Genomic DNA, 12077 nt, shown 5'->3' with positions numbered 1-12077 from the left:
CTGAATTGCTGGGATTACAGGCATGAGCCACCAGTGGCCAGCTTTTTTTCTGTTTTCTTTGTTTCCTGTTCCCCTTCTTTTTTGTTTTTTTTTTTTTTTTAGCTGTTTTTCCATCCCATCTTGAAGTCTTCATTGCCCCCTCATTTTCCAAGATCACGAGTCCCACAGTATACTCAGCTAAGCATGACCACACACCATTTCAAGAAGCCATTCATGGACCCAGCTTTTAGTACTGGCTGGGTCTTTGACCTGCTGCAGCTTCCATTTGCGCCTCAGCTACCCTCTAGGCATCCAGTCTGGCTTAACCAGATTTCATGGCCTCATTTTGTCCTCTGCTACAGTGATTTCTACTCCTGAGGAGAAGCATAACTATTTAGAGGGAAGCATTTTTGCTTTTGGTTGTCAGCCTTGGTTCTTTTGGGATATTGGAAATTACCCCATTGACTGGACCCAGACTTACAGTGGAAGTTCCAGCACAATTAATGCTGTTCAGAGTTGTCCTTTTTCTTCTGGCTTGTAGTTACATTATCCATTCTCATTATAGATGAAGAACTTCCAAATATGTTTGTTACCTTCTACCCTCCCTCAGCCTATTATTTTCAGGGTCTCACTATGGAAGAACACTGTGGTGAAGGAAACACTCTGAATTCCTTGGGCAGGCATAGTCACTCATGTCTTTATTTCTGTCATGTTCATTTTGCAGTCCTGACACCTGACTTTTGTTGCTAGAGCTGCAACTATGTAGGTAGGAGTACTGTTGGCTTCGGGGATACACACACTGGCAATTCTATAGTACACTCTTATTTGGTATAGCATAAGTATGTTTTTAAGAATTCATGTTATCCAAAATTATAAAAGCAGTTGCTTAAATGAGTGAAAGAAAGAGGGTTAAGGTTAGAGAGCTCCATACAAAGTCATATATAAGCAATGCAGCTTTTTAATTTAGCTTTTATTTAAGAGCAATGACCCTTTACCACTATCACCAGCAATATTATTGGCCTGGTACTTTGTATTACTCTATTTATTACCCATCATTTTGAAACATGGTGTAACAACACTCAAAAGAGCTGTGCAGGCGAGGCATGGTGGCTCACGCCTGTAATCCCAGCACTTTGGGAGGCCAGTGCAGGCGAATCACGAGGTTAAGAGATCAAGACCATCCTGGCCAACGTGGAGAAACCCCGTCTCTACTAAAAATACAAAAATTAGCTGGGCGTGGTGATGTGTGCCTGTAGTCCCAGCTACTCAGGAGACTGAGGCAGGAGAATCACTTGAACCTGGGATGCGGAGGTTGAAGTGAGCCGAGATGGTGCCACTGCACTCCAGCCTGGCAACAGAGCCAGACTCCCACCTCGAAAAAAAAAAGAAAAAAAAAAAAAAGCTGTGCTACAAGCAACAACTTTCTTTTCTGTAACTCCATCTCTTTTAGGATCATTAACAGTCTATAAAATGCAATTCAAAAATCCCAAATTAATTAATTGTATTTCCTAGTTAGTGTTATAAAAACTCATAGTAGATTCCTGTATGTGCATGTATGTTATGAGTTGGATAAACGTTGGTGGACTTCATTTGGAGTGGATCAAAATGGGATTCCTGTAAAAGCCAACATCCCTCTAAACAAACTTTTGGAGCATGACATGGCTTGGGTGTTTTGTCCCCTCCAAATCTCATGTTGAAATGTGACCCCCAGTGTTGGAGGTGGGCCTAGTGGGAGGTGTTTGGATCATGGGGGGTGGATCTTCATGAATGTCTTGGTGCTGTCCCTGTGGTAATGAATGAGTTCTCACTCTGATTTCACAAAGATCTGGTTTAAAAGAACTTGGGGGCTGGGCGCGGCGGCTCACGCCTGGGCGACAGAGCAAGACTGTGTCTCAAAAAAAAAAAAGTTGGCTGGATGCGGTGGCCCACACCTGTAATCCCAGCACTTTGGGAGGCAGCGGATCACGAGGTCAGGAGTTCGAGACCAGCCTGACCAATATGGTGAAATCCTGTCTCTACTAAAAATACAAAAATTAACTTGGTGTGGTGGCGTGCACCTGTAGTCCTAGCTTACTTGGGAGACTGAGGCAGGAGAATCACTTGAACCCGGGAGACGGAGGTTGCAGTGAGTTGAGATCATGCCACTGCACTTTACCCTGGGTGACAGAGGGAGACTCTGTCTCAAAAAAAAAAAAAAAAAAAAAGAACAATATGAAGAAGTCATATTATCTAGAATTGGTCCTCTCTAGGTCTCGTGGGGTTGGAGGAAAATCCAAAATGATTGACAGATCATTTTGAGTGACAGCATGAAACGTGGTACTCTTTACCAAGATGGGGACTACAGTAAAGCAGGAGGTTTGTGGGAAAAATGATAAGTTTTGAGTACGTTGGATTTCAGATGTTTGTGGCATATACAGATTTCAGATGCCTCCGGAATATCATGCTTATGAAGTGGAGATTACTAACCAAACCACAATCTTTAAAAATATCTACTTCTTTAAACATGCTTATATGAAAATTGTAGTGAGTTCAGTGATATCTCATATCCTTTGGTAGAAAAAAATGCAAAAAATGTGTGTATGACACATTTCCATGACTCTTGCACTTTCACAGTGTTCACTTTTTGTTTACCTAGATTTACTTACTGATATTCTTCTCCTACTCTCAGGCTTTACCTGTCCTGAAATACATTTAAAAATTTACCCGTTTTGGGCGGGCGCAGTGGCTCACGCCTGTAATCCCAGTACTTTGGGAGGCCGAGACGGGCGGATCACGAGGTCAGGAGATCGAGACCATCCTGGCTAACACGGTGAAACCATGTCTCTACTAAAAATACAAAAAAAAAAAAAATTAGCCGGGCGTGGTGGTGGGCACCTGTAGTCCCAGCTACATGGGAGGCTGAGGCGAATGGCAGTGAACCCAGGGGGCGGAGCTTGCAGTGAACCGAGATCGTGCCACTGCACTCCAGCCTGGGTGACAGAGCAAGACTCCATCTCAAAAAAAAAAAAAATTTTACCCGTTTTGGAAACACTCCCCAACTCTTATGGCTGGTATTACCCTGATACCAAGTCCAGACAGACATAACGAAAACTACAGATCATCATCTCTTATGATATAGACACAAAAATCCTGAGAAAATGCTTTCAGACCAAATCCATTAACATATGTAAAGGATTACATACCATGTACAAATGGGATTTATCCCAGTAATGCAAGATTGATTTGACACATAAAAATTAGTGTAATACGTGAATAGAAAGGAAAGAAAACCAAATGATTATTTCAATAAACAATGAAAAAAGTGTTTGACACAGTTCACACCCCTTCATGATTAAAAAGAAAACCCACCTAAAGCAGGAATAAAGGGAAACTTACCTAAAGCAGGAATAGAAGGGAAACTTACCAACCTTATAATGGTAATCTATGAAAACCTCACAGTTAACATTATACCTAAAGACTCAATGCTTTCCTTCTACAATCAAGAATAAGACAAGGATATTCAGTCTCACCACTTTTATTCAATCTTGTACTGAAGGGTCTAGAGCAGGACAATTAGGCAAGAAAGGGAAATAAGCCCAGTGCGGTGGCTCAGGCCTGTAATCCCAGCACTTTGGGAGGCTGAGGCAGGTGAGTCACCTGAGGTCAGGAGTTCGAGACCAACCTGTCCAACTTGGTGAAACCCCGTCTCTACTAAAAATACAAAAATTTGCCCGGTGTGATGGCAGGTGCCTGTAATCCCACCTATTTGGGAGACTGAGACAGGCAAATCTCTTGAACCTGGGAGGCAGAGGTTGTAGTGAGCCAAGATCATGCCATTTCACTTCAGCCTGGCCAATGGAGTGAGACTGTCCCCCACCAAAAAAAAAAAAAAGAAAAGAACATAAAGTTTAGAAAGGGAGAAGTAAAACTCTATATGTAAATGACGTGATCTTGTATATAGAGCTTTTATAGAGAGCATTTGTTTAGTAACTAAATGAACTAAATAAATAGTTCAGCATAGTTGCAGTGTACAAGATCAATATATTAAAATCAGTTGTGTTTCTATATACCAGCAATGAGCAATCTGTAAATAAGACAGTGATTCCATTTATAGTAACATTTAAAGGAATAAAATACTTAGGAATAAATTTAATAAAAGAGAACAAAACTTGTGCTTTAAAAATTATAAAACATTGTTGAAATAAATTAGATATAAACTGAAAAATAGTACGTATTTATGGATTAGAAGACTTAGTATTAAGATTGCAATACTCTCCAAATCTATAGACTTGATACAATCGCTGTCAATATCCCAGCTGACATTTTTGCAAAATGGGCATACTTAAAATTCATATGGCAATTCAAGGAGCCCAGAATAGCCAACAATCTAAAAAGAGAAGCAAATTGGAGGCCTCACACTTCCTGATTTCAGAACTTACTACAAAGTTACAGTAATTAAGATATGGTGGTACTGGCATAGGTAGATCAACAGAATAAAGAGTCTGGAAATAAACCTTCACATTGACAATAAATTGGTTTTTAACAAGGATCCAAGACAATTCAATTGGGAACAAATGGTTGTTCTGACAAGTAATACTGGAACAACTGGTTATCCACATGCAAAAGAATAAAGTTAGACCCTACCTCACACCATACACAAAACTAAATTGAAATTAGACAATAGACCTAAATATAAGAGCTAAAACTATACAATTCTTAGAAAAATACATAAGTCAATCCTTATTACCTTGGGTTAGGCCAAGCTTTTTAAGTATGATAAAAGAAAAATAGCCAAATTAGACTTTAACAAAATTAAAAACTTTGGTGTTTCGAAAGATACTATCAAAAGACAACCCACAAAATGAGAGAAAATATTTGCCATTCATATATCTGTTAAGTGTTTTTGTCTAGAATATGTAACATACATACATATCAATACAATATCATACAACCCAATAAAAAATCCAATTAAAAATAGACAAAATATATGAATAGGCATTTCTCCAAAGAATGTATGCAAATGGCCAATAATCACATAAAAAAGATGTACAATGTAATTAGTTTTTAAAGAAATGGAAATCACAGCCACAGTGAGATACTACTTCATACCCACTAGGATAGCTTTAATCAGAAAGACAGAAAGAAGTATTGACAAGCATGTGGAGAAATTGGCACCCTCATTCATTGTTGGTGGGACTCTAAAATGATCCATACCATTTAGAAAACAGTTTGGTAGTTCCACAAAGTGCTAAACATAAGAGTTACCACAGTTTTCAAAGGGAATTTTTCCAGTTTTTGCCCATTCAGTATGATATTAGCTGTGGGTTTCTCATAAATAGCTCTTATTATTTTGAGACAAATGGGATCTAATTAAACTAAAGAGCTTCTGCACAGCAAAAGAAACTACCATCAGAGTGAACAGGCAACCTACAGAATGGGAGAAAATTTTTGCAATCTACTCATCTGACAAAGGGCTAATATCCAGAATCTACAAAGAACTCAAACAAATATACAAGAAAAAAACAAACAACCCCATCAAAAAGTGGGCAAAGGATATGAACAGACATTTCTCAAAAGAAGACATTCATACAGCCAACAGGCACATGAAAAAATGCTCATCATCACTCGCCATCAGAGAAATGCAAATCAAAACCACAATGAGATACCATCTCACACCAGTTAGAATGGCAATCATTAAAAAATCAGGAAACAACAGGTGTTGGAGAGGATGTGGAGAAATAGGAACACTTTTACACTGTTGGTGGGATTGTAAACTAGTTCAACCATTATGGAAAACAGTATGGCAATTCCTCAAGGATCTAGAACTAGATGTACCATATGACCCAGCCATCCCACTACTGGGTATATACCCAAAGGATTATAAATTATTCTACTACAAAGACACATGCACACGTATGTTTATTGCGGCACTATTCACAATAGCAAAGACTTGGAATCGACCCAAATGTCCATCTGTGACAGACTGGATTAAGAAAATGTGGCACATATACACCACGGAATACTATGCAGCCATAAAAAAGGATGAGTTTGTGCATCCTTTGTAGGGACATGAATGCAGCTGGAAACCATCATTCTTAGCAAACTATCACAAGAAGAGAAAACCAAACACCGCATGTTCTCACTCATAGGTGGGAACTGAACAATGAGATCACTTGGACTCGGGAAGGGGAACATCACACACTGGGGCCTATCATGGGGAGGGGGAGGGGGGAGGGATTGCATTGGGGAGTTATACATGATATAAATGATGAATTGATGGGTGCTGACGAGTTGATGGGTGCAGCACACCAACATGGCATAAGTATACATATGTAACAAACCTGCATGTTATGCACATGTACCCTAGAACTTGAAGTATAATAAAAATAAAAATAAAAATAAAAAAAACAAAATAAAAAAAAGAAAAAAAAAGAGTTACCACATAACCCAGCAAAGCTACTTCAAAGAGGAAGGAAAACCTATGTTTACACAGAAACTTGCAGTTGAATGTTCATCTTAGCATAATGTGTAACAGCCCCAAATTGGAAACAACTCAAATGCTTATCAACTGATGGATGGATAAACAACATGAGATATATTGCTACAAGGGACTATTATTCAATAATAAAAAGGAGCGAAGTACTGATATATTTTAGAACATGATGAACTTTGAAAACATTATGCTAAGTGAAAGAAACCAGTCACAGAAAGTCATATGTGATTCTATTTATGTGAAATGTCCAGAATAGACCATTTTGGAGATAGAAAGTAGATTAGTGGTTGCGCAGGGTTGAGTGGGGGACTGGGGGAATTTGGGAGTGATGGTTACAGGGTATGGGGTTCCTTTTAGAGGTGATGAACATTTTTTAAAGCAAATGTGGTGATGGTTGCACAACTCTGTGTATATAATAAAAACCATTGAATTTTAGACTTTAAATGAGTGACTTTTATGGCATGTGAATTACATTTCAATAAAGCTTCTTTTTTTTTTTTTTAAGATGGAGTCTTGCTCCATTGCTCAGGTTGGAGCGCGGTGGCGCAATCTCAGCTCACTGCAACCTCTGCCTTCTGGGCTCAAGCGATTCTCCTGCCTCAGCCTCCCGAATAGCTGGGACTACAGGCATGCACCACCATGCCTGGCTAATTTTTGTATTTTTTTAGTAGAGACGGGATTTTGCCATTTTGGCCAGGCTGGTCTCAAACTCCTGACCTCAGGTGATCCGCCCACCTCAGCCTTCCAAAGTGCTGGGATTACAGGTGTGAGCCACTGCGCCCGGCTCTCAATAGAGCTATTTTTAAAAAGGCTTACTCTCCTCACCAGAAAGATGTGTATCATTTGTCCTAGTTTAAGTTCAAGGCCCTCCTGTATAGAATTTTCACAATTAATAGCAATAGCAATTTGATAATTCTTGTGCTCCTAGTTCTATACTTGTCATTTAGTTTACTACTACTATTTGTTGAGCTTACCACTCATACTCATTAGCCATTGTATGTATGTGAGCAGAGATTATCTAATATTTATTACCAATTTTAATGTCATCTTAATGCTATGATATCCTCTGGAAACCGTTGATGATTTAGTGAGTACTACTTTATTTTTTTGAGACGGAGTCTTGCTCGTTCGCCCAGGCTGGGGTGCTGTGGCATGATTTCGGCTCACTGCAAGCTCTGCCTCCCAGGTTCATGGCATTCTCCTGCCTCTCCCGAGTAGCTGGGACTACAGGTGCGTGCCGCCACACCCGGCTAATTTTTTTTGTATTTTTAGTAGAGATGGGGTCTCACCGTGTTAGCCAGGATGGTCTCAATCTCCTGACCTCGTGATCCTCCCTCTTGGCTTCCCAAAGTGCTGGGATTACAAGCGTGAGCCACAGCACCCAGCCTAGTGAGTACTATTTTTAAGTAACCTATTATGATGGTTGGCATTCCTGTTATCTAGTATGATTCAAATATACAACAGGAGTAGGCATGGTGGCTCATGCCTGTAATCCCAGCACTTTGGGAGGCCTAAGCAGGAGGATTGCTTGAGCCTAGCAGTTTGAGACCAGCCTGTGCAACATAGAGATACCGTGTCTCTACAACAAATACAAAAAAATTAGCCGGGTATGATGGTGCATGCCTATAGTCCCAGCTGCTTTGAAGGCTGGGTGGGAGGATCGCTTGAGCCCAGGAGGTTGAGGTTGCAGTGAGCTTAATCATTGCCACTGCATTCCAGCTCAGGGCAACAGAGCAAGACCCTGCCTCAAAAAAAAAAAAAAAAAAAAAAAAAATATATATATATATATATATATATAAATATATGTATATGCGCACACACACACACACACACACACACACATATATATGTTAAATGACTGGGCACGGTGGCTCATGCCTGTAATCCCAGCACTTTGGGAGGCTGAGGTGGGTGGATCATGAGGTCAAGAGATCGAGATCATCCTGGCCAACATGGTGAAACCTTGTTTGTACTAAAAATACAAAAATCTTCTGGGCATGGTGGTAGGTGCCTGTAATTCCAGCTACTTGGGAGGCCGAGGCAGGAGAATTGCTTGAACCCGGGAGGCGGAGGTTGCAGTGAGCCAAGATTGTGCCACTGCACTCCAACCTGGTGACAGAGCGAGACTCTGTCAAAAAAAAAAAAAAAAGTCAAATGTACAATGGTTGTGAGGTTATGCTTTGTATGGTATAGAAGACATAATTTGTATGTTTTAGAAAAGGATATGAATAAATTTTTCAAAGCCTTGCAAAAATGTACTGATGTGTTTGTTGAGTTTGGTTTATGTATCATTTAACAACGAAAGTATTTGTTGAGCATGTACTATATATATAAGTAACTGTGCTGAGCTCTCGTATGGTACATTATAATATAAAAAATATACCTATTCTTAATAATCTTATGGTCTCGATAGGAGAGTGATTTCAGAGACAAATGTGAAAAGTTCAGGATTAGACATAGTTAAAAGCACTAAAGTGAATTCTGGGGCTGTCTGGAAGATTGATATGGACCACAGGTATATGAAAAATCTTTATGGACAAATACGACTTTCAGATAGGCTTGTTAAAAAAATTCTTGTTTTTTTAGGTACAAAACTCAAAACATGAACAACAATATATATTACCAGTCTTCAAACCTGATTCGGCTAGAACTGGAATACAGTTGCCTACGACATATTTTAGAAGAAGTAGAAAAGTCAAAGTAATGGATAACAGAAAAGAGCCTCCATTCTTCAATGATGATGACATGGGACCATATTACTACAGACTTCATTTCTATGATACCATGGAGCTCTTCATTGAAACATTAACTGGAACATGTTTTGAGCTGAGAGTTTCACCTTTTGAAACTATTATTTCTGTGAAAGCAAAAATTCGAAGATTGGAAGGTACTCATCTTTCTTTGTTTTTAGGATATGAAAATTAAATTGGTTCATCAATAATGTCTAGTAATTTTTGAAGTATTTTAATGGAGACAATTTCAAACATATATGATGTTAGAAAGAATAAGATACTGAACCCCCTTCTACTCCCTCTCTCCAACATTTATCAGCTTATGAACTATTTTGTACCCGTTGCTGTGTTCACCAGAGTCTTTAGAAGCAAATCCCTGGCATCATGCTGTGGTGTGAAATAATATTTTAGAGTCACTTTCAGCAGGTTATGGTGACATGCAAATTCTGTCTTAATTATTTTATAGTTACTTTTAATGTTACTTTATATTTTACTTTTAATGGGAAATAGTAATTATATTCCCTTCTAGGGATCTTATTTCCCTTTTTACACTGCTTTGCAACCATGCTTTTTTTTTTTTTTTTTTTTAATGCGGAGGTTTTCCGGAAAGAGTTTTTGGCTTACATTTACATACATTCAAAGTTCCCTTAGTATAGCAGGGGTGCTGAATAATGTGTAACGTCTCTTTTGTGGTTTGTATATTTGCAAAAAGTGCCTAAAAGTGCACTTTTTAAACATTAAAAATTAAAATTAGTCTTTTTCTTTTCATTTTGCAGATTTCTGCAATAAGTAATGTTTGCCATTTGTAGTTGTTAAAAATCCAGTTTTGAGTAGAAAATTAAATTGTTCCATATAACAGTAAATGGATCTTTGTTGATGAAACCAGCTGGAACTTGCTTGTAATATAAAGGTAGTGACTAGGGTTACCCTCCAGCTGGTTTAAGTTCAGAATTGTAGAAGGATGAGGAGGGTTAGAATGTTTCATTTTTGTGAGGTCAAGGATTCTGATACGTGAGCTCCTGAATATTTGCTATTTCTCTAGCCCCAGGAGACATCCTACTGAAGTAAGTGGCTGGCCGAGTCCAGTGACCACATCAGTACATTCAGTAATGGCTCTTGAAGCTTTTGTCTGCCCTAAATGATTTGGTGAGGTCTAGAGTCATAATAGTCTATTTTGGCTTTGTTCTGCTTTGCAATTTATATCATAGTTTAGAGGATACCGAGCATGAAGATGAAATCCTCTTGTGTTGTAAATTATCTCTGTATTTTTTATCTCGTTCATGAATTTTAAATAACCTCTATGCAGCAAAAGCACTTTAGAGAGAATTCTGTTTCAATCTTTTTATGTCAGAAGAGTCAACTTGGGTTTAGAGGAGATTAATAACTCATCCAAGGGGAAATATTTAGTTTCCACGAGTCAGAACCAGAGCCAAGTTATAGATTCCTTGTCCTCTGTAGGAGGAGACATTGTGGGGACAAAAGCAGTGGCTTTGTGGTTATTAGACAATTGAATCTAAGTTTAGATGTTTATGAACAAATACAGATATTAGGAAATTAAATAAGGTAATATGTAAAATACCCTACTGTCTTAGTCTCCTGGAGCTGTCATAACAAAATACCACAGACTGGTGGCTTAAACAACAGAAATTTATTTCTGTCTGAAGGCTGAATATCAGGGTACCAGCATGGGCAGGTTCTGGTGGGGGCTCTCCTCTAGGCTTGCCCACTGCATTTTCACTGCATCTTCACATGGCAGAGAGAGAACATAGTCTTCTTCTTTTTTTTTTTTTTTTCTCTGACACAGAGTTTTGCTCTTGTTGCCCAGACTGGAGTGCAATGGCACAGTCTCTACTCACCACAACCTCTGCCTCCTGGGTTCAAATGATTCTCCTGCCTCAGCCTCCCGAGTAGCTGGGATTACAGGCATGTGCCACCATGCCTGACTAATGTTGTACTTTTAGTAGAGATGGGGTTTCACCATGTTTACCAGGCTGGTCTTGAACTCTTGACCTCAGGTGATCCACCTGCCTTGGCCTCCCAAAGTGTTGGGATTACAGGCATGAGCCACCGCACCCAGCCGAAAAATACATTTTAAGCCCTTTCTGGGTGATCTTTATACCCTGGAAGACATTGGGGGTCACACAGTGTGAGTCAGACTCTCCAAGTTAGAGGGATATGGAATACGGAGGGCAGAGGTGAGGCTGCTTGGGTTTGTCCTGCCGGGAAAATGATTATTCTGCCAGACTGCTTTTCCTTTAGGGGAAGTTTTTGGTGAGTTGAGAACTAGAGCCTGGTGGGGAGAGTGGGGAGGATGGAGGGGCTAGTGGAGAAAGGGCTGAAGGAGTGTGCTGCATTAGGAACAAGGAGGCTGCAGCAAGGCAGGAGCAGGGCCTGCTCAGGGACTTGCAGTGGGCCTCGAAAAAGGGAACTGGAGTGCCGAAGCCTTGCTGCCCGGCTTCAGATGACTGGCTGCCCAAATTACTTAACCTCTCTTTATCTTAGGTGTCTCAGTCTAAAATGGAAGAAGAATAGTGTTTATCTCAAAGGGTTGTTCTCAGGATTAAATGAGTTAAAGGTGAAGTGATTAGCAGAGCGATCCTCCTGCCTCAGCCTTCCAAAAAGCTGGGATTACAGACGTGAGCCACCATGCCCAGCCCTCTTCCTTTGTTTATGTAGATCTGAGTTTCTGACCTACATCCTGTTTTCTGTGAATAATGTCTTTTAACATTTCTTGCAATATGGATGCACTGGCAACAAATTCTACCATGCTCAGCCCTCTTGCTTTCCTTATGTAGATCTTAGTTTCTAACCTACATCATTTTTTCTGTGAATAATGTCTTTTAAGGTTTCTTGCAAAAAAAACCTAGATTTTAACGCTTCTTGTTTGTCTGAAA

At 39.6% G+C, this 12077-nt stretch overlaps 1 protein-coding gene across 4 annotated transcripts in view; it reads left to right on the top strand.

Moving 5' to 3' along the window:
* Positions 1 to 12077, top strand: part of ZFAND4 (zinc finger AN1-type containing 4) — a 76334-nt gene that overhangs the window by 7273 nt on the left and 56984 nt on the right. For all 4 annotated transcript variants that reach the window (XM_030941323.1, XM_030941324.1, XM_030941325.1 and 1 more), the window contains exon 2: positions 9038 to 9338. In XM_030941323.1, the coding sequence (XP_030797183.1) occupies positions 9155 to 9338 (184 nt within the window). In that variant the 5' untranslated portion in view covers positions 9038 to 9154. The remainder of the gene's footprint in view (positions 1 to 9037; positions 9339 to 12077) is intronic.

This window comes from Rhinopithecus roxellana, chromosome 11 (genome assembly GCF_007565055.1).
Source record: "Rhinopithecus roxellana isolate Shanxi Qingling chromosome 11, ASM756505v1, whole genome shotgun sequence".
NCBI classification, from domain to species: Eukaryota; Metazoa; Chordata; class Mammalia; order Primates; family Cercopithecidae; genus Rhinopithecus; species Rhinopithecus roxellana.
This window is presented reverse-complemented; position numbering and strand designations above follow the sequence as displayed.